Source organism: Hyla sarda, chromosome 4, assembly GCF_029499605.1.
Source record: "Hyla sarda isolate aHylSar1 chromosome 4, aHylSar1.hap1, whole genome shotgun sequence".
Classification (NCBI taxonomy): domain Eukaryota; kingdom Metazoa; phylum Chordata; class Amphibia; order Anura; family Hylidae; genus Hyla; species Hyla sarda.
In genome coordinates, this window is record NC_079192.1 from 62,381,790 (window position 1) to 62,405,010 (window position 23,221).

A 23,221-nucleotide genomic window follows, 5' to 3' on the forward strand; every position below is an offset into this window, starting at 1 on the left:
GCGGAAACAGAAAATGGAATTTTCATGTCGGAAACATCTGGCGTGGAAATTCCACCATGTGCACAGCGCAGCAGAATCCCATTGAATTCAACGGGACTCTGCTGCAACGGAATCTCCGTGCCAAACTCCAATGTGGAATCTGGCATGGAAATTCTGACGTGTGAACATGGGCTTAGAGTTCAAAACAGGTAAATACTACTATATATATATATATATATATATATATATATATATATACCCTTAGCCTTGAGGGGACAGCCAATTTTCATTTATGAGTTTTCGCTTTTTCCTCCTCGCCTTCTTGGTTTTTATGTAGAGCACTTTATGGTAAAAATCACAAGTTCTCTTTATTCTGTAGGTTAAAGTGATTAAAACAATAACCAATTTATAAAGTTTTTCTATTATTGTTCCACTTTAATAGGAAGTTAAACTTTATTGAACAAAATCAGTGTATTTAAAATTGTCCTCTTCTGATCCCTATAACTTTTTTTATTTTTCCGTATAAGGGGATGTATGGGGGCTCATTTCTTGCACCGTGATCTGCAGTTTTCATCAGTACCTACATTCTAGTTTTTTTTTATTGATTTTTTATTTTTTTTTCAAATATATGATGTGATTAAAAATCTGTATTTTGGGACTTTGGTATTGCTTTACATTTACGCTGTTCACCCTACGGCATCATTAACATAATATTTTAATGGTATCAGTGCGGAAATGTCCGATCTAAGTATGTTGATTTATTTTTATCTTTTACTCTTTTTTTTATGGGAAAAGGGGAATAGTATTCTTTATTGGTGGAGGGGCTTATTCACTTTTCTTAAAACTTTTTTTTTTACTTTCTTTTTGTTTTTTTTACAATTTTTTTATTCACCATGGGGGGCTATTTATTGCAATCTTTAGATTGCTAATACTGATCAGTGCTATGCATAGGCACAGCACTGATCAGTTTTATCTGTGATCTACTTCTCTGGTCTGCTCTTGGCCGACCAGAGAAGAATATCCCATGATGGCAGCAGGAGGCAGGTAAGGGGACCTCCTGCCACCATCTTAGCTGATCTGATCCCCAAGGCCATACCACGGGCGATTAGATCAGCTACTGGAACCGCCGCATAGCCACAGATCCCGTAATCAATATTGATCACGGCCACTGAGGGGTTAAAGGAATTCTGTCATCAGTTTAACCTGCACTAACCTGTCAGTACAGACAGGTAGGGCAGGTGACACTGATGACAACCATACTTACCTGGTCCTGTTCCGTGCTCTGGTTCTCCAGCTATCCTCTTTGGTATCTTCAGCTCTGGGCCCGACTTGGAGCATGGGCGGAGCTTAGGGATGTCACTAAGCTCCGCCCATGCTCCAAGTCGGGCCCGGAGCTGAAGATACCGAAGAGGATTGCTGGAGAATCACAGCACGGAGCAGGACCAGGTAAGTATTGTTGTCATTAGTGTCACCTGCACTACATGTCTGTACCGACAGTTTAGTGCAGAGTAAACTGATGACAGATTTCCTTTAATGGTGGACATCAGCGCGATCGCTGATGTCCGCCATTATCGGCGAGTCACTGGCTGCTGATAGCAGCCGGGACCCATGGTCTATGGTGTGGGTGCAGCTCCTGCACTCGCTTCGTAGCCCTGGCAGGACACAGGACATACATGGATGTCCTGGTGCGTTAAGTCCCAGGTGCCCAGGGCATACCTGTACGACCTGCATCCACTAGGAGTTAAAGACTTTACATTTTTTTAGTCACCCATAGGAGACTATTATAAGCAATCACTTGATTTCTTTTACTGTTCAATGCTACGCATTGGCATAGCACTAATCAGAAACATTGACAATCCACTAGTACAGCCTGTCTGGCGGCAGACCATTCAGATGGATCCAGGAAGAGCGGCACAGAGCAGGCGAGGGGACCTCCGGGCCACCATCTTGACTCATCGAACCCCCGCAATTGTGCGATATTGCAAAACTACAACTCCCAGCATGCACGGACAGCCGTTGGCTGTCCGGGCATGCTGAGAGCTGTAGTTTTGCAACATCTGAAAGGCCACAGTTTAGAGACCACTAACATTGAGAACCAAGGGATCAGTATCCCTATCATACCGGAGGGCAACTGAGCCAGATCCGAGGACCTTAAAAGTGTCACAATACTGTATCCATTGCCATACGAAGTCATCAACCCTCAAGTCACCACCCAATCCCCCCCCCCCCCCTGTAGAGCCCTTCTCATAACTGGCTGCACAGGACTTGTCAGGGTAGGAGAGGCTGATCCTCTTAACTTGTCAGGGTGTTGGTATAAGAGATTAATAGTGACAAGTCCAGGTGAACGTGCTCCTATATCATAATGCTAAAAGCCAAGCAATTCCCGGGGAAGGTATTGGCCCCTTACACCTGCTCTGCGCACATCTGGTGGCTGTAACCTGAGCTGCGTACATGCTGGCATTGTGTACAGTACTGAACGCTCAATAGTCAGCATTATGGAGACTTATACACAAATGCAAAGGACTCATCTGCCTCCACGGCTGCTACAAGATTATACTGTACATGTTCTTCCAGCCACCACAAAATGTATCTCCATAGGTAGGATTTCCAAGACACATGGCCATAGAGTTCTCTTCTAGTTTGATCTATTGGGGTCTAGTTTGAAAAAATCTTTTTGGAAGCCATTGGACACATTAGCTGCCCTAAGCTTGTTTCTTTCCCCTGAAAGGGATTTTCCTGGGGTATGGTCAAGGGTATAGCTATAGGGGGTGCAAAGGTAGCAGATGCACCCAAGCCATGGTGCCTGGGGTGACCCATTTTGCAATATAAAAAAAACACCAGTATCATAATGACACAATGTAGATGGAGACTGTTCAAATTTTGGATTGGATGCCATGAACGTCTTGTTACGCCTCGGGTTATGTCTCATTGGTTGGCACTAAGTGGAGAAACACAGACATTTGTTGAACAGGTCGCTCTATAACATGCTCTACACACTCTAGTCTATAGACATAGGAAGACAATTATCCTCCTAAAAAATCCTTTCCACCATGGCCTGTCCACCAACCTGTAGGACAACCAGGTCACAGTTCCCATTCCTGGATAGACTGAGTTGTCAAACTCAATTATACCCCCAAAAGATCCTTTCTACCATGGTCTGTCCACCAACCGGTAGGACAACCAGGTCAAAGTGCCCATTCCTGGATAGAGTTGTCTAAGGCTGGGTTCACATATGTCCGATATCTGGCATAGGTGAACTCAGCCTAGATCTTCACACAACTGATGCCACAACTGATGACAAATTGTCATCAGTTGTATGGCATCTGGCATCCATTGTTTCTGGACAGCGGACAGGGAAACACAGCAAGCTGTGTTCCCCTGTCCGGTGCCCTCCGGTGTGTCCAACCATCCTGTGTCAAAATTGGGACATTGGATGATTGTAAACTGTCTTTCTAGCATCAGTTTCCCTCCAGTGCACAATAGAGGGAAACTATGCCATATGTGAACCCAGCCTACCGCAATTATCCCCCCAAAAGATCCTTTTTACCATGACCTGTCCACCAACCTGTAGGACAACCAGGTCACAGTGCCCATTCCTGGACGGACTGAGGTGTTGAACTCAAGTGATGCTACAGGTTCTGTAACTCCTACTTGACTTGATTGACAGCCCACACAGCCTTCCTGTTTCTGCAATTTGTACCTATTCAGTCAAGATTGTTTTTTTTTTTACATGTCCAAAAAATTGAGCCTCGGCCCGGATGGCACTGGCATTTTGTTAGATTTTGTTTTGTTTTACTATACTGATGCACTTGAATGAGAACTAAGCACAAAGTGAAAGCGGCGGTGCAGGGTCTTTTGCTTTTACATAGCAATAGAGTTGAAACTGAATGATGACCATGTAACTTAATACAAATTACTGCATAAGTTGAATCCATTTTCCAGACTTCCATGTGAAAAAAAAACTAGGTAATAAAAAGGTATTAAGAATATCTGCAGCATGTCTAATGCACTGCTGTGCTCCCAGCAGCACTCCGTATAGGGAACTGCTCCAGTCTGTCCATTCTGAGTGCTGCAGCTCCCTCCTTCGAAGATGAAATCATGACATAATTTAGCCATAATTGGATAATCCATTTTATAAGCATTTTATATTTACAAGACACACTTCATTATTTGTCTGTGGGGAATCAGGGTAGGTAAGTATCTTTTTTATTTTTACACCTAACCAGCCATATTTATCCCCAGATAACTGTTTACCTTTGTATGGTCAGTCTTTATCTTACCCTACCTGTTATGTTAAAGGCAATTTCCGGGCTAGACATCTTATCCCCAAAGGATAGGGGATAAGATGTCTGGTCCCGCCATTGAACACCTCCAGGATCTCCCTGCTGGTCATGGTCACAAGCCTCCGTCCCACATTGCCAGTTATCTGGCACAAAGCGAAGTTCGCTCCGTGCACTGGATGTCTGGGGTTCCGCAGCCTAGATCGCGGGGGTCCGGTGGCTGGGGACCCCTGCGATCTCTCTGCTGCACCCAGCGTTCGGTTAGAGCGTTGGGTGCAGCGCCGAACGCCCGTGATGTCACTGCCACACACTCTCAATACTATCCAGCCATTCTTCAAATGATCCCCCGTACAGTGGAAAGTCAAGCCCTGGCAGAGAAGGTAATAGGACCTTGTCAGAACCCTAGCCGGCGTGGAGAATCTTCAGTCTCATATCAAGTCTGGCCCAGGAGAAGCTGTCTCCAACCTTGGACCGTGTATAGGCTAATGTTGCCCTGGCGTCACGAAGTGATCAGGTATTCCGTGCACCCCCGTGTCACCACATGTATTAAATCACACAAATTATAGCCTTATCAATTGCCTCCCATTGTGCTGGTGATGGCTGAGGGGCAGACTAAGTATTTAGCTATCATCTACATTAAACATTGAGATACTTTGTACATTACTTATCTTACACTGCAACATGTATTAAAGCTACATTTACAGTTCTACTTGTTATGCACCCTTAATATCTGAGAACCTATAATACAGTAAGACACTGAAAGCCCCTTTACATGGGTTGATTATTGGCCGATTGAGCGTTCGTAGGGCCAGTGATCTACCGAGGAACAAGAAGACAAGGATGAGACGTGTAAAGGCCAATCTGCTTGCAGAAATTACAAGGTTTGGTCAGCACACATCTAATGTGTACGACAAATCTAAGGGTCTATTTACACAGCGGAATTTCAGAAGTGTGAATGGGAATGTGGAATCCCATAGAAGCCTATGGGCTTTAATTCGAGCTGTAATTCTGCAAGCGGAAATTCTGCAGTGTGAATAGACCCTAAGTGTTCTTTAGGACGGGCATTGAGAGTAATGTCTGGAAGCTCTCCTGCATCTCCATGTCTGGGCTCGCGGTTCCTCGCGTATCAGTGAGATACTCCAGGTCTCACGCTGTTTATTTTATTTCCTGATTATGAAGTTCAAATCCTTCCCCTCTCTTGCCGTGTCTCTGTTTACAGACGGGCCCCATGTGGAGGCACAGGATACATATCTGTGAATGGCTCCATCTTGTCATGTTCGTCACGGGACAGCAGGGCGAGAACTGGAGACATATGGATTTAGCTTAAGGAAAGTCCAGTAAGATGTGAGGTGGGATGGAGATATCACATTGACACTCATCTTTATCGTAGCAAAAAGGCTCGGGCCAGTGGATAATGTTCTATAATCAGCAATCCCTTATATCCTCTCCTCCAATTCATATATCTACATATTACAACTATTTCCATTCACAACCCTCAGATATATCTCCCATATTATATCCATTCCTCATAAAGAATCTAGACATGACCACACATAGTGCCAAATAGCCAAGCATGATGTGTGGCCTGTTTAGATAGGTACAATGGACAACCTGGACACTAAATCTGGCCAAAATCTATTAGATAGCTTGTTTGGTCAACAGCTATCATTACTCCCCTCCCCAAACACATGCACACTTAGTTTGGATGAGCAGGTATGCACTTTCAATAGGGAGATAGAGGTAAGACGCTGCCAGACTCTTCTGGTAATGGCTTAAAAAGGATGGAGCATGTTGAATGCCAACTTCACAATCCTTGTCCTCCCAACCATCATCTACAAATACTAGAACTTGTACTTACAAGCTCTGTATGAACACATCTTCCGATCCATCAATGTCCTGAATTAAAGGGGTACTCTGGTGGAAAACTCTTTTTTTTTTTTTTTTTATGAACTGGTGCCAGGAACTTAAACAGATTTGTAAATGACTTCTATTAAAAAAATCTTTACCCTTCCAGTACTTTTTAGCAGCTGTATGCTAGAGAGGAAATTCTTTTCCTTTAGAATTTCTTTTTTGTCTTGTCCACAGTGCTCTCTGTTGACACCTCTGTCCTTGTCAGGTACTGTCCAGAGTAGCATAGGTTTGCAATGGGGATTTTCTCCTGCTCTGGACAGTTCCTGATACGGGCATAAGGTGTCAGCAGAGAGCACTGTGGACAAGACAAAAAAGAAATTAAAATAGAATATAATTTCCTCTGTAGCATACAGCTCCCTGCTCCTCCCCGGAGCACTCGCGGCGTTCACCTCCATGCAGCACCCCGGTCAGACCCGCTGACCAGGAGCGCTGCATCAGTGTTACCGGCGGGGATGCAACCCGCGTAGCGGGACGCGCCCGCCCGCGGCTTGCATCCCAATCCCCTCACCTGTCCCGTCCTCCGTCGGCTCAGTCCCGGCGCGCGCGGCCCCGCTCCCTAGGGTGCGCGCGCGCCGACTCTCTGAGATTTAAAGGGCCAGTGCGCCATTGATTGGCGCCTGGTCCAATCAGTACTCACACCTGTGTCCTCATTTTAAAAACCTTAGACTCCGTTCCCCTGGTACGGCCCACGTCATCACCCCACTGACACCCATCCGGATCCTGACACTCTAAATAAGTACTGGAAGGGTAAAGATTTTTTCATAGAAGTAATTTACAAATCTGTTTAACTTTCTAGCACCAGTTGATTTAAAAACAAATAATAATTCCACCGGAGTACCCCTTTAAGTCTGAGTTCACATGTAGTGTTTTGTAAAAAAAAAAAATAATTATAAATTTAAAAAGCCAAAAAAATGCCAAGTGGGTTTAGTGTTTCATTATTGACTCCCACCTAACATCTGGCCGTGGTGGTGGAAACATAGCCTTACAGTTCCACTCCTGGTTTTGGTAAAAAGTGACCAAAATACTACATGTGAACACAACCTAAAGGTGCAAGTATGTATAAATTATTAGTACAATTCAAATATAATCAAATGTAACAATAATAATTTCATGTAGATATACGGAAAACTCGAATTTCATACTTTGTGTTAGTGGCTCTTAGTTCCCCATACAATACATGACCCAAGTTTGATACATAAGCTATATCATGCACACTCACCATCACTAGTCATGCATCCATCTATTTTATTACTCTAATTTAGTCATGTGACCACAAGTCTGACTCTCCAAATCTTCCAGTGCCTAATGGTTACAACAGGATGTCAGACTCTAACTTCCTGTCAAACTACAGGATGACATTGTCACCTACAGGACCCCCTCCTACTATTCCCAGATCTTTCCTCTCCCAGCTCCATCTGCTATCTCTATGGGATCAGCATGTAAAGTAGTTAAACATCTTACCTCCAGCTCTATCTATATACTGCTGCTGTGGGATCTGAATATATAGTACGTACATTCTTTTCCTGAGGCTGTGTTCACACATTGTGTTTCTTATGCTTTTTTTTTTTCTGTTTTTGCTGTGATCCTCCCCAAATTATGGCAATGTTGATTTTACCTCAATTGTGCAAAATATGGTTAAAAACATGTAATTTTTACCATGATTTTGGAAAATCACTGCAAAAACTGCTAAAATAGATAAAATATTCATGAAACACCTAAATAAAGCTTATCCCATGCCTGCCACAGCAGCAGGTAAGCAAAAGGCATACACAAAAAGCTCTACATTATTCTCTAATAATAGCCTTTGCTCACACGTTCAGGTTATTAATTGTAATTAATGAAAACAAACAGAATGGAGTTGGAAAGAGGAGAAGTCTCAGTCTTCTCTTTATACATATCCTTCCATTCATGGTCTGCTTCTGGCTTTTTATTCAATACTAGCTGAGTACCCGGCGTTGCCCGGTTTTTCCTTCCTAATCCTTGTTGGGGATGAAAATAAACAAAGGAGGAAGCTTTAAACTTCATATCCCGTCCTCATATATTGTTGTCATATCCCAACCCCATATCCCGTCCTCAAATCCCGACCTCCTATCCCAACCTCCTATACCGTCATCATATCTCGACCTCCTATCCCGTCCTCCTATCGCGTCCTCCTATCCTGACCTCCTATACCGACATCCTATCCCGTCCTCCTATCCTGACCTCCTATCCCGACCTCCTATCCCGTCCTCCTATCCTGACCTCCTATCCCGACCTCGTATCCTGTCCTCCTATCCTGACCTCCTATCCCATCCTCCTATCCCAACTCCTATCCCATACTACTACCTCGACCTCCTATCCCGACCTCTTTTCCTGACCTCCTGTCCCGTCCTCCTATCCCGGTCCTACTATCTTGTCCTCCTATCCCATCCTCATATCCCGTCCTTCTATCCCAAACTCCTATCCCAACCTCCTATCCCAACCTCCTATCCCGGACCTCCTATCCCGTCCTCCTATCCCGTCCTCCTATCCCGACCTCTTATCTCGACCTCCTATCCCGACCTCCTATCCCAACCTCCTATCCCGGTCCTCCTTTGCCGTCCTCCTATCCTGACCTCCTATCCCATTTTCCTATCCCATCCTCCTATCCCAACCTCCTATCCTGACCTCCTATCCCATCCTCAAATTTCGTCCTCATATCCCGTCCTCCTATCCCGACCTCCTATTCCGACCTCCTATCCCGTAATATGTGTACCACTTATTGAAATATCTCCAGCTGTACGGAAGTTATGTGAGAACATACATTTCCCATTGATTTGCATGGGACTTTAAACAAAAACCCCGACCCTCACAAATGGGGGTACTAAAGGGTTAAATTAACTATCCTATATTTTAAGTGGACATATAAGTAACATGTGACCAAGCATTATCGAAATATCTCAAGCCAAGTGGAAATTCAGAAGTGTGAATGAGAGTGCGGCATCCCATAGAAGTCTATTGGGCTTTCATTTTAGTCTGAATTCCTTAAAGGGGTACTCCACCCCTAGACATCTTATCCCCTATCCAAAGGATAGGGGATAAGATGTCTGATTGGAAGCGCTGGAGGTTCTGGCTCCCGACCACGGGGACGGAAGATCGTGACGTCACGACTCCGCCCCCCTGTGACTGTCACGCCCCCTCCCATAGACTTGCATTGAGGGGGCGGGGCCTGATGTCACACGGGGCGGAGTCGTGATGTCACGATCTTCCGTCCCCGTGGTCGGGAGCCAGAACCTCCAGCGCTTCCGGAAGCAGAAACGGTGGGTGCTGCATGCTATATTGCGGGGGTCCCCAATATCAGGCATAAGATGTCTAGGGGTGGAGTACACCTTTAAGCGGAATTTCGCAAGTGGAAATTCTGCCGTGTGAATAGACCCTTAGGGCTATACCGCTTGCGAAATTCCACCTCAAATGAAAGCCCAATAGACTTCTATTGGATTCCACGCTTCTGAATTTCCGTACGAATTCCGCACCAACTCCACACAAAATCCACACAAGCCAGAAACCACCCAAAGAAGCGGAAGCGGAATTGATGGAGAAATTCTGCCCGTGTGAATAAACCCTTATGCTTCCATAACAATATGTGGTGAAGTGAGCCTGATGTTACTATACTGTGATAGCCTGGGGGATGTAGGGTATGGGGAGCATAGCTGTGCTGTTAACCCTTGCTATTCGTGATGCCAGGGCGTGGGCTCCTCAGTGATGCTTGTCCTATCGCCACCCTCCCCAAGAGCGATAGGGAGGTAGATAATAATAGATTGTCCATAACCGGAACGTTTTCTGAAAACAGGTATAACTTTTACTGAAGGTTTTCTGCAAGCTTCAATAACAGAACAGTCTCTATGCATACAAGTGCTTTCTTTGGAGATTGACAAAGGTTGGGACTTTAGCAATTTAGAGTCTTTAAGTACTATGCGTTGTTCCACTGGATTTAATGGATTAGTTCCGGTCCAGTAGTCATGCTAGCATTAGCGGGGGTAGATTAGAACTCACGGTTTTAGTTCTGCCGAGGGCGGTAGGTTTTTGAGGCCTAGCGTGTCTTTGAAAGTTGCGTAGATCCGTCCTGCTAGTCCGGCATCCACGAGAGCAGCAACCCAAGAGAGCGATAATTGGCTTCAGCTCCCTTATATGGGCAGGGACTGGACTAGTGCTAATTGGCCCATTACTGATGTCAATCACCATTACAAAGATTTATGGGTAACACGTGATCCAAGGACCTCCTAAGGTCCTTCAACAAGGAGATTATCATGGTCACATGACCGAAGGTCTACTAGGTACGGTATGTAATACGGTACCGGGACACCACAATACTATATGTTACTGGGACTGGTGGTGATGGTGGTGGACACTTGCAGCCAATGTTATCTCATATCTATATCCATATTTTCCACAGGATACAAAGAAAAGAATTAAAATGGATTATTTGGGTTTGTAGTATATGGGTTGTGTGCAGTATTGCAGGTTATATTGACATTCACTTAAAAGAGGATGAGCTGCAATACCAGATGTAGTCCATGCACAAAGGTGGCGCTGTTCTTTTTCTTTAATCCTTTTTCTGTTACAATATTTCTTTTTTACTTCACCAGTGGTAATAAAGGACTTGTGTGTGGCAAGTGTAATGTGTGGGGTGGTCCGGGGATGACTTTAATAGACACTCTGCGCTTATCTCCCCTCTAATGTGTTTGTAATGGACGCAGAGCTTTGGATTACCCATCAACCAGGCACTGAGCCCATCTCTTCACTGATCTGTCACATTACAAGGGGCTATTTGATAAGGCAAACAAACAGCGGCAGAGACAAAACAAACACCAGAGAGGGGGGTGGCGGTAATAAAGGGCTCATTGTGTGGCTGCGGTGGTAACCCACTGAGGCCATAGAGGTGAGAGGAATCTACCAGGATGGCAGAGTGGGCTTTATAATAGTGGACCCCAAGCTGCGGACCTCCAGATGTTGCAAAACTACAACTCCCAGCATGCCCTGATAGGGGATACATTTTAAACCACTTTAAGGGCCCATTCATGCAACATATTTTCTGAGTGGAACTCCGCTGCATTAAAAATGGTGCAGCAGCCCCCCATTTCATGGGATTCCGCTGCACCATTCACACTACAGAATTGCCACGGTGGACAATCCGGACCGCAGACTCCGCCAAAAGAATGAATATGTTCATTCTTTAGGCGGAATGTGCTTGGAAATGCATTGCCTTCTATGTAGACTGCGCATTTCCGATCGGTCCCAGCGCCGCTCTGAATATCTCAGGGTTGATAATCCGTAGTGTGAATGAGCTCTAAGAACTCATTCTACTCTATTCATTCTACAAGAAGTGCAGGCATTGAGAAACCTGAAGCAAATGATGATGGGTTCACATATGTGCGGAGTTCAGTATAGCTTCCCTCTGACGCGCACTGGAGGGAAACTGATGATAGAACTGATCCCATTCATTTGAATGGGACAGTTCACAATCATCCAGTGTCTCACTCAATTTTGACACCGGATGGTTGGACACACTGGAGGGCACCGGACAGGGGAACACAGCTTGCTGCGTTCCCTTCTCTGTTACCCAGTAAGGCTGGGTTCACATATAGCAGTCGTCCGGCACAGTTTCCCTCCGGCGTGCATCGGAGGGAAACTGATGCTAGAACTGATCCCATTCATTTGAATGGGACAGTTCACAATCATCCAGCGTCTCAATTTTGACGCCGGATGGTTGGACATGCTTGCTGCGTGCTGCGTTCCCCTGTCCGTTGCCCAGAAACAATGGACGCCGCATGCCATACAACTGATGACAAGTTGTCATCAGTTGTGGCATCAGTTGCGTCGAGATTTAGGCTGAGTTCACCAATGCCGGATGCCAGACTTACTGTTTGTGAACCCAGCCTATTAGATGCCATTTTCGGATTTTAGTGTTGCAATTTCTAATACAGTGACCCCCCGACCTACGATGGCCGCAACATACGATCGTTTCAACATACGATGGCCTCTCAGAGGCCATCGCATGTTGAAGGCAGCATCAACATACGATGCTTTTGTATGTCGGGGCCATCGCATAAACGGCTATCCGGCAGCACAGATCCCTTGCATCGTCGGCGCTCTCCATCGTCGTCAACATGTCGCTGCGCACGCCGTCCCGTCATCCAATAGGAGCGGCGCGCGTAGAGACGTGATGGCGGCGACGGAGAGCGAGGATGCTGGGGAAGCAGAGGCCTTGCCGGAGCGTCGGGGACACCATGGGGACGCGGCGACAGCGATGGAAGGCGACATCCCGGGCAGCGGTGACGAGCGGTGATGGCCCGGAGCGGCGGGGACACATGAGTATAACCTCCAATACCAGTGGTCTTCAACCTGCGGACCTCCAGATGTTGTAAAACTACAACTCCCAGCATGCCCGGACAGCCAATGGCTGTCCGGGCATGCTGGGTGTTGTAGTTTTGCAACATCTGAAGGTCCGCAGGTTGTAGACCACTGTCCTATACTTTACATTGCACGGATCCCTCAACATACGATGGTTTCAACAAACGATGGTCCATTTGGAACGGATTACCATCGTATGTTGAGGGACCACTGTATGTTTTAATGTTAATACTAAGGACTGCACCATGTTATTTATAGGGGAGGGACATAGTCATAGTGCATAGATGATGTTAAAATGATGCCCCTCCCTGGAAACATTTCTGTGGCCACCCTATATGCTGTGTGGGATGTGACGGCACTGACAGTATTAGTCCATCTATGAGGATTTTTGATCCGTGCACCTCCTACACTGTCATGTCCAAAACCCTGACATACAAAGGGACCACCTTGTTTGAGGGTGCGTTCACACGCTATTACTAGCGGCGGGTTTCATGCTGCGGGAAACCTGCTGCGAGTTACGCTACCATTGATTTGAATGGGTCCACAGACAGTCCGCAATAGTGTCAGATTTGTGGACTGTCCGCGGAACCATTTAAATCAATGGTAGAGTAACTCGCAGCGGGTTTACCGCAGCATGAAACTCGCTGCTAGTAATAGGGTGTGGACGCACCCTTAATGGGAATCTGTGGACAGCCGGGGCTTTGGCCATTGACTTCTTTGCAGTATCAGGGTATGTTCACACAATGGAATCTCTGTGCGGAATTCCGCAGAAGAATTCCGCATGGACATTCCACTGCAGCAGAGTCCCATTGATTTCAATAGGATTCTGCCGCACTGTGCACACGGTGGAATGTTGGATGTTTCTGCTGTGGAAATCCCAATTCCTGCGTGTGACTATGAATCCACCATAGGTGGCCCATGTAGGTCCGTGGTGTATGTTCTTCATTCATTAAAGGGGTACTCCAGTGGAAAACATTATTATTATTATTATTTTTATTAACTGATGCCAGAAAGTTAAACAGATTTGTAAATTACTTCTATTTAAAAAATCTTAATCCTTCCAGTACTTATCAGCTGCTGTATGCTCCAGAGGAAGTTCTTTTCTTTTTGAATTTCTTTTCTGTCTGACCACAGTGCTCTCTGCTGACATGTCAGGAACTGTCCACAGCAGGAGAGGTTTATTACGGGGATTTGCTCCTGCTCTGGACAGTTCCTGACATGAACAGGGGTGTCAGCAGAGAGCACTGTGGTCAGACAGAAAAGAAATTCAAAAAGAAAAGAACTTCTTGTGGAGCATACAGCAGCTGATAAGTACTGGAAGGATTAAGATTTTTAAATAGAAGTCATTTACAAATCTGTTTAACTTTCTGACACCAGTTGAATTTAAAAAAATTCTAACCCTTTAACCCAATTCTGGATCTCTTCAAAATGACACTATAATACATTGAGCCCTGGTATACATAAAAAGGAGGTGTCCTAACAGAAAGAAAAATGGGCATAAGGTTTGTTTCCCTAAAGTTAAACCTTATCCATTTTTTCTTGGGAGAGGAACCCTGAATGGGGTCCCACCTAATAAAAATAGTTATAGGACCCCTCTTTTTAAAGGGGTACTCCACTGGAAAACATTTTATTTTTTATTTTTTTAAATCAACTGGTGCCAGAAAGTTAAACAGTTTTGTAAATTACTTCTATTTAAAAATCTTAACCCTTCCAGTACTTATCGGCTGCTGTATGCTCCACAGGAAGTTGTGTAGTTCTTTTCTGTCTGACCACACTGCTCTCTGCTGACACCTCTGTCCATGTAAGGAACTGTCCAGAGCAGGATAGGTTTGCTATGGGGATTTGATCCTGCTCTGGACAGTTCCTGACATGGACAGAGGTGTCAGCAGAGAGCATGCTGGGAGTGGTGGTTTCGCAACATCTGGAGGTCCACCGTTTGGAGACCACTGATATATACCTTAAAAAGAGGGGTCCTATAACTATTTTTATTAGGTGGGACCCCATCCAGTATTCCTCTCCCAAGAAGAAATGGATAAGGTGTAATGAGGGAAGCAAACCTTATGCCCATTTTCCTCTCTGCTAGGACACCGCCTCTTTATGTATACCAGGGCTCAATGTATAATATTGTCATTTTGAAGAGTTCCAGAATGGGGTTAAAGGGGTACTCCAATGGAAAAAAAAATAAAAAAATCAACTGGTGTCAGAAAGTTAAACAGATTTTTAAATTAAATCTATTTAAACATCTTAATCCTTCCAGTACTTATCGGCTGCTGTATGCTCCACAGGAAGTTGTGTAGTTCTTTTCTGTCTGACCACACTGCTCTCTGCTGACACCTCTGTCCATGTAAGGAACTGTCCAGAGCAGGATAGGTTTGCTATGGGGATTTGCTCCTGCTCTGGACAGTTCCTGATATGGACACAGGTGTCAGCAGAGAACAAAGTGGTCAGACAGAAAAGAACTACACAACTTCCTGTGGAGCATACAGCAGCTGATAAGTACTGGAAGGATTAAGATTTTTAAATATAAGTAATTTACAAAACTGTTTAACTTTCTGGCACCAGTTAATTTAAAAAAAAAATTGTTTTCCTTCAGAGTACCCCTTTAACCCCATTCTGGAACTCTTCAAAATGACAATATTATACATTGAGCCCTGGTATACATAAAGAGGCGGTGTCCTAGCAGAGAGGAAAATGGGCATAAGGTTTGCTTCCCTCACTACATCTTATCCATTTCTTCTTGGTAGAGGAATCCTGGATGGGGTCCCACCTAATAAAAATAGTTATGTGACCCCTCTTTTTAAGGTATATATCAGTGGTCTCCACAAGGTAGACCTCTGAGTGTTGCGAAACCACCACTCCCAGCATGCTCGGACAGCCGGGCATGCTGGGAATGGTGATTTCGCACATGTGGAGGTCCAGGGCTGAAGTCCTGCAGGAACTTGCGGGAACTGAGTTCCTGCACTTTTTTTCACAGCAGGAACAAGGTATATATCAGTGGTCTCCAAACGGTAGACCTCCAGATGTTGCGAAACCACCACTCCCAGCATGCCCGGACAGCCAACGGCTGTCCGGACATGCTGGGAATGGTGATTTCGCACATGTGGAGGTCCAGGGCTGAAGTCCTGCAGGAACTTGCGGGAACTGAGTTCCTGCACTTTTTTTCACAGCAGGAACAAGGTATATATCAGTGGTCTCCAAACGGTAGACCTCCAGATGTTGCGAAACCACCACTCCCAGCATGCCCGGACAGCCAACGGCTGTCCGGACATGCTGGGAATGGTGATTTCGCACATCTGGAGGTCCAGGGCTGAAGTCCTGCAGGAACTTGTGGGAACTGAGTTCCTGCACTTTTTTTCACAGCAGGAATAAGGTATATATCAGTGGTCTCCAAACGGTGGACCTCCAGATGTTGCGAAACCACCACTCCCAGCATGCCCGGACAGTCATTGGCTGTCCGGGCATGCTGGGAATGGTGGTTTCGCACATCTGAAGGTCCAGGGCTGAAGTCCTGCAGGAACTTATGGGAACTGAGTTCCTGCACTTTTTTTCACAGCAGAAACAAGGTATATATCAGTGGTCTCCAAACGGTAGACCTCCAGATGTTGCGAAACCACCACTCCCAGCATGCCCGGACAGCCGTTCGCTGTCCAGGCATGCTGGCAATGATGGTTTTGCACATCTGGAGGTCCAGGGCTGAAGTCCTGCAGGAACTTGTGGGAACTGAGTTCCTGCACTTTTTTTCACAGCAGGAATAAGGTATATATCAGTGGTCTCCAAACGGTGGACCTCCAGATGTTGCGAAACCACCACTCCCAGCATGCCCCGGACAGTCATTGGCTGTCCGGGCATGCTGGGAATGGTGGTTTCGCACATCTGAAGGTCCAGGGCTGAAGTCCTGCAGGAACTTATGGGAACTGAGTTTCTGCACTTTTTTTCACAGCAGAAACAAGGTATATATCAGTGGTCTCCAAACGGTAGACCTCCAGATGTTGCGAAACCACCACTCCCAGCATGCCCGGACAGCCGTTGGCTGTCCAGGCATGCTGGCAATGGTGGTTTTGCACATCTGGAGGTCCAGGGCTGAAGTCCTGCAGGAACTTGTGGGAACTGAGTTCCTGCACTTTTTTCACAGCAGGAACAAGGTATATATCAGTGGTCTCCGAATGGTGGACCTCCAGATGTTGCGAAACCACCACTCCCAGCATGCCCGGACAGCCGTTGGCTGTCCGGGCATGCTGGGAATGGTGGTTTCGCACATCTTGAGGTCCAGGGCTGAAGTCCTGATGGAACTTGTGGGAACTGAGTTCCTGCACTTTTTTCACAGCAGGACCACCGTTCCCATTACAGAAGTCCTGCAGGAACAGCCCTTGAGTGGTAATCTTGGGTGAGTTCCCATACTTTTTTCCCAGTACTCCCCCCCTGTGGAGGTCCACCCTTTGGAGACCACTGGTATACATGCACTTGTCTACCATTATCCCTCTCTCTTGTGAGGTTTCCTGTGTGTGTATAATCTCAGCTGAAGATCTCCACCATGTCTGGTCTGCTGGGGAGAGCACACTGCACACATCACAGCTCAGACCTTCTTTGTGTTGCTGCAGACAATGGCCACCTCTCTTCCAGCAGGGTAGATAAAGGTGTGGGGCCCTTCATGTGGTGCCCACAGAGGTGGTGGATGTGTGAAGTGCTGAGGTGTGTGCAATGGTAGAGGGGGGTTTGTCTAGAGGTTGGAGAGCAGCCAATGGGCATAGAGAAGATCTAAGCTGGAGGCTGAATGTACAGAGGGGACAAGGGTCCACAGCCTCCCAGGTGTGCAGGGGAAGGACTCACCAGTCACCCATGGTCCTATCTCTATGACCAGGGCACACACTCAGCTCTGCACCCCTGAACCATGCTCCCCTGCCCTGCAACCTCCACTCCCTTCTCAGTCAAGGACATCTTGAGGCTGGATCATTCACAACATCCTGGAGGCCAAGTGGAGGCCCCTTCATTGAGGACAGAACCACCAGAGGTCCCACCAACTAATGACAGAGGAGGGGACAGTGAGGACCTGGGGCTCCCCTGTGACTCCCCAATGAGAGAGGATGAGACCCAGGAGCAAAGTGAGTGTGAGAACTGAGAGAAGTTGGATACATGTTGGGAAATTGTAGCTAAATAGAGGATGTCAGATGTAGTAGAGATGAGGTTGTCATATGGCACTGCATATAGTCATGGAAATAATATGTGGTTTGTATACAAAACCAAACACAGATCCAGCTCTGCTACGTCTGTCTGTGTGTATACTCTATGTATAGTCATGTAATTATATGTGATTTGTATACAACATTATATACAAACTCAACTCTGCTACGTCTGTCTGTGGATACTCTATGTATAGTCATGTAATTATATGTGATATCTATACAAAATGATATACGAACTCAGCTCTGCTACGTCTGTCTGCGTGTGTACTCTATGTATAGTCATGTAATTATGTGATTTCTATACAAAATTAAATTCAAACTCAGCTCTGCTATGTCTGTCTGTGTGTATACTCTATGTATAGTCATGTATTTATATGTGATTTGTATACAACATTATATACAAACTCAGCTCTGCTATGTCTGTCTGTGTGTATACTCTATGTATAGTCATGTAATTATATGTGATATCTATACAAAATTAAATTCAAACTCAGCTCTGCTATGTCTGTCTGTGTGTATACTCTATGTATAGTCATGTAATTATATGTGATTTCTATACAAAATTATATACAAACTCAGCTCTGCTACGTCTGTCTGTGTGTATACTGTACATATAGTCTTGTAATTATATGTGATTTCTATACAAAATTATATACAAACTCAGCTCTGCTACGTCTGTCTGTGTGTATACTGTACATATAGTCATTTAATTTTATGTGGTTTGTATTCAAAACCAAATACATACTCAGCTCTGCTACATGATGTTTGTATAGAGAACTCAATTATTAAAGTGAATGCAACAACTAGCGACTTATCCATGAAAATAAGCGACTTTACATTGCAGTACTATACTCGTAATAATGTGTAAGTATCTGTATAAAATAGGTAACAAAAAAAGATTATGCATTTGTTTTAACAAAATGTAATATTTACTATAGCATTAATGTGATACAATGTAACAAAAGTAACATAGTACAATGTCACAAAGTGTAATTTATATGCAATAGAATGCAATAGAATATATATTGTAACCAGATAAATATTATAGTGCTACCTTAATTTTATTTTTATTTACAATATAATAAAATATAATATCACTTAAAATAATACATTTTATTATGTAAAATATAATGTTATACAATGTGACAAAAGCCATATAAAACAATGTAACAAAATGTAATTTATAATGATGCAATTGGAAATATATTGTGATAAGATAAATATTATAGTGCCACCTTAATTTTATTTATTTATTTTATTTACAATATAATAAAATATAATATCACTTAATATAATACATTTTATCATGTAAAATAATGTTATACAATGTGACCAAATCCATATAAAAACAATGTAACAAAATGTAATTTATTATGATACATCAGAATATATATTGTAACATATTGAATATTATGTTACATTTATAAAACATACATGAAAGATTTTTTTCATGTAAAGCATAGTGTTAAACAACGTGACAAAAATAATAGAAAACAATGCTAATGTAACAAAATTAATTTATTACGATACAATGTAATATATATGAATAGTGTAAATGAGTAAAGTAAAATGTTATATTATACGGGGTACAATAACATGATGAATATTATAATACTAAATGTATTTATTTATTTATAATGTAATAAAATGTAATATCACTTAATATAATAATTTTTATCATGTAAAATATAATGTTCTCCAATGTAAGATACATATCGTACAATGAATATTCAAATAAAATATAATGTAATATAATGTAAAATATAGAGCATATAATAGCACAATATATATATATATATATATATACATACAATACAAGGTAATACGATGTATATTAAAATAAAGTATAATGTAATATAATGTAAAATATAGAAGATATAATAGCATAATATATATATATATATATATATATATATATATATACATACAATACAAGGTAATACGATGTATATTAAAATAAAGTATAATGTAATATAATGTAAAATATAGAAGATATAATAAATATATATATATATATATATATACATATATATATATATATATATATATATATATATACACACATATATATATATATATATATATATATATATATATATATATATGGTAATAAAATGTAATATCCCCTAATATATTTATGAAATATATTAAATAATATATTAAATATAACATATAATGTTATGCATTGTAAAATATAGTATAATATATATTAAAATAATAAAAATAAAGCATAATATATGTGTGTGTATATTATAAATGTATATATAAATATTAATAATATAAATATTAGAAAATAAATATTAGAAAATGATAAAATATTATAAATATATAAGAGCAAAATATACAGTAATTTAATACGATATAATCCATTTGATTGTATTTGTATTATAATATTTAATCGTTTGTAAGTAAAATCTAATGCATACAACAAAATGTGAGATAATATAATGCATACTACAACCTAAATATTATGTAACATGTATATAACCTATTTTAGATGAACACCAATGCCATACAATGCTAAACAGGACGATGTAACACTTATTTTTTAGGTCAAATATTATTTTTTTTAAAAGGCATAAGAACAATATATAAAAGACAAGTAAATAAAATACAAGGCAATTCAGTATTTATTGTGACTGTAACATCTCCAGTATAAGGTTATGTAACAATTCAGCGAGAAATAATTGAATGTAATGCAATAACATAAACAATAAGTGTAATATATCACAGAACACATAACAAATAAAAACTGATACACTTAATACAAATCTTTTATATATATATATATATATATATATATATATATATATATATTTTAGATTCATTTTAGTTGATTTTGATTTATTTGTATTTTAATACAAATCTTTTATTTATTTTTATAGATTCATTTTAGTTGATTTTGATTTGTTTGTTCATTTTGGGTGATTTTGATTAATTTGTATTTTAATACAAATCTTTTATTTTTTTAGATTCATTTTAGTTGATTTTGATTTGTTTCTTCATTTTAGCTGATTTTGATTAATTTGTATTTTAAAACAAATCTTTTATTTGTTTTTATTTTTTAGATTCATTTTAGTTGATTTTGATTTGTTTGTTCATTTTAGCTGATTTTGATTTATTTGTATTTTAATACAAATCTTTTATTTATTTTTATGTTTTTTTAGATTCATTTTAGTTGATTTTGATTTGTTTGTTCATTTTAGCTGATTTTCATTTATTTGTATTTTAATACAAATCTTTTATTTATTTTTATGTTTTTTTAGATTCATTTTAGCTGATTTTGATTTGTTTGTTCATTTTAGCTGATTTTCATTTATTTGTATTTTAATACAAATCTTTTATTTATTTTTATGGTTTTTTTTAGATTCATTTTAGCTGATTTTGATTTGTTTGTTCATTTTAGCTGATTTTGATTTTTTTGTATTTTATATATCCACATATTTTATTATAGTCTGATCTATTGTTATCACCTCCTTATTCATTGTAAATCAGTGTTTCCCAACCAGGGTGCCTCCAGCTGTTGCAAAACTACAACTCTTAGCATGCCCAGACAGCCTTCGGCTGTCTGGGCATGCTGGGAGTTGTAGTTTTGCAACAGCTAGAGGCACCCTGGTTGGGAAACACTGTTTTAAATCTTTGGGATTCTCTATAGCTGAGGAGATGGCTCTGGTCTTAGGCTCACATGGTATGCTGTGACTTGTAGTTCCACTGAAGATAAGACTAGCAGCACATGATGGTACTTGTAGTTCCACAGGGGGATATTGTGATAGGGAAATGATACAATAAGTTTTCCCATTTTCCTGCAGGTCCCAGGAGGTTGGTGTCCAGGAGAGGAGAGCACCCAGAGCGGCCCCTGCAGATTCAGAGGAGGAAACCCCGTGTCCTGTTCTCCCAGGTTCAGGTGTATGAGCTGGAGAGGAGGTTCAAGCAGCAGAAGTATCTGTCTGCCCCAGAGAGGGAGCAGCTGGCATCAGTGCTGAAACTTACCTCTACCCAGGTGAAGATCTGGTTCCAGAACAGGAGATATAAGTGTAAGAGGCAGAAACAGGACCAGTCCCTGGAGATGGCAGGACACCCTCTTCCTCCACGCAGGGTGGCAGTGCCAGTTCTGGTCAGGGATGGTAAACCCTGTCTGGGAGGAGTCCAGACTTTCCATTCCAGTTACAATGCCAGCTCCTATCCTTACCCAGTCTGCTTTAGTGGCTACACTGGGAATCCCTACTACTCAGGATCAGTGGCAGCCAGGGGCAGTCCATCAGTGCAGATGGTTAACATGAACTTGTCAGGAGCCCCTGCTGAGCAGGGACATCTACAGCCCACACTGCCTGGCATCAGGGCATGGTGACTGCCCATACGTGATATCTCTCAGGAAGGGCAATGGAGCTGTGCCCACCCATACTAACCTCAGGACACCAGGATACATTCACTGGAAACCGCCAATGCCAATGAGAAAAAGGGCTGGCACCATGTGGGTGGAGGGGGCAGCAAGGGGGGGGGGGACTGGAAAATATCATTGTGTGCCAGCATTGTATATTATACATTTTATAGAAGAAGGTTTATATTAATAAACGAGATTTAAATGACACCAGACCTGATGTATATGATGTCATAGAGAAAGAACTGATGTATATGATGTCATAGAGAAAGGCCTGATGTGTATGATGTCATAGAGGAAGAACTGATGTATATGATGTCATAGAGAAAGAACTGATGTATATGATGTCATAGAGAAAGAACTGATGTATATGATGTCATAGAGAAAGGCCTGATGTGTATGATGTCATAGAGAAAGGCCTGATGTGTATGATGTCATAGAGAAAGAACTGATGTATATGATGTCATAGAGAAAGAACTGATGTATATGATGTCATAGAGAAAGGCCTGATGTATATGATGTCATAGAGAAAGGCCTGATGTGTATGATGTCATAGAGAAAGGCCTGATGTGTATGATGTCATAGAGAAAGGCTTGATGTATATGATGTCATAGAGAAAGCCTGATGTATATGATGTCATAGAGAAAGGCCCGATGTGTATGATGTCATAGAGAAAGGCCTGATGTATATGATGTCATAGAGAAAGAACTGATGTATATGATGTCATAGAGAAAGGCCTGATGTGTATGATGTCATAGAGGAAGAACTGATGTATATGATGTCATAGAGAAAGAACTGATGTATATGATGTCATAGAGAAAGAACTGATGTATATGATGTCATAGAGAAAGGCCTGATGTGTATGATGTCATAGAGAAAGGCCTGATGTGTATGATGTCATAGAGAAAGAACTGATGTATATGATGTCATAGAGAAAGAACTGATGTATATGATGTCATAGAGAAAGGCCTGATGTATATGATGTCATAGAGAAAGGCCTGATGTGTATGATGTCATAGAGAAAGGCCTGATGTGTATGATGTCATAGAGAAAGGCTTGATGTATATGATGTCATAGAGAAAGCCTGATGTATATGATGTCATAGAGAAAGGCCCGATGTGTAT

The 23,221-nt window shown here is 42.2% G+C and overlaps 1 protein-coding gene across 1 annotated transcript; it reads left to right on the forward strand.

Moving 5' to 3' along the window:
- Window positions 1-17,427: 17,427 nt before the first annotated feature.
- Window positions 17,428-22,171, forward strand: NKX2-6 (NK2 homeobox 6). The gene is made up of 2 exons (XM_056569788.1): window positions 17,428-17,638; window positions 21,529-22,171. Exons 1-2 carry the CDS (start codon window positions 17,428-17,430, stop codon window positions 22,065-22,067), a joined length of 750 nt encoding a protein of 249 aa, XP_056425763.1. The 3' UTR covers window positions 22,068-22,171.
- Window positions 22,172-23,221: the final 1,050 nt, after the last annotated feature.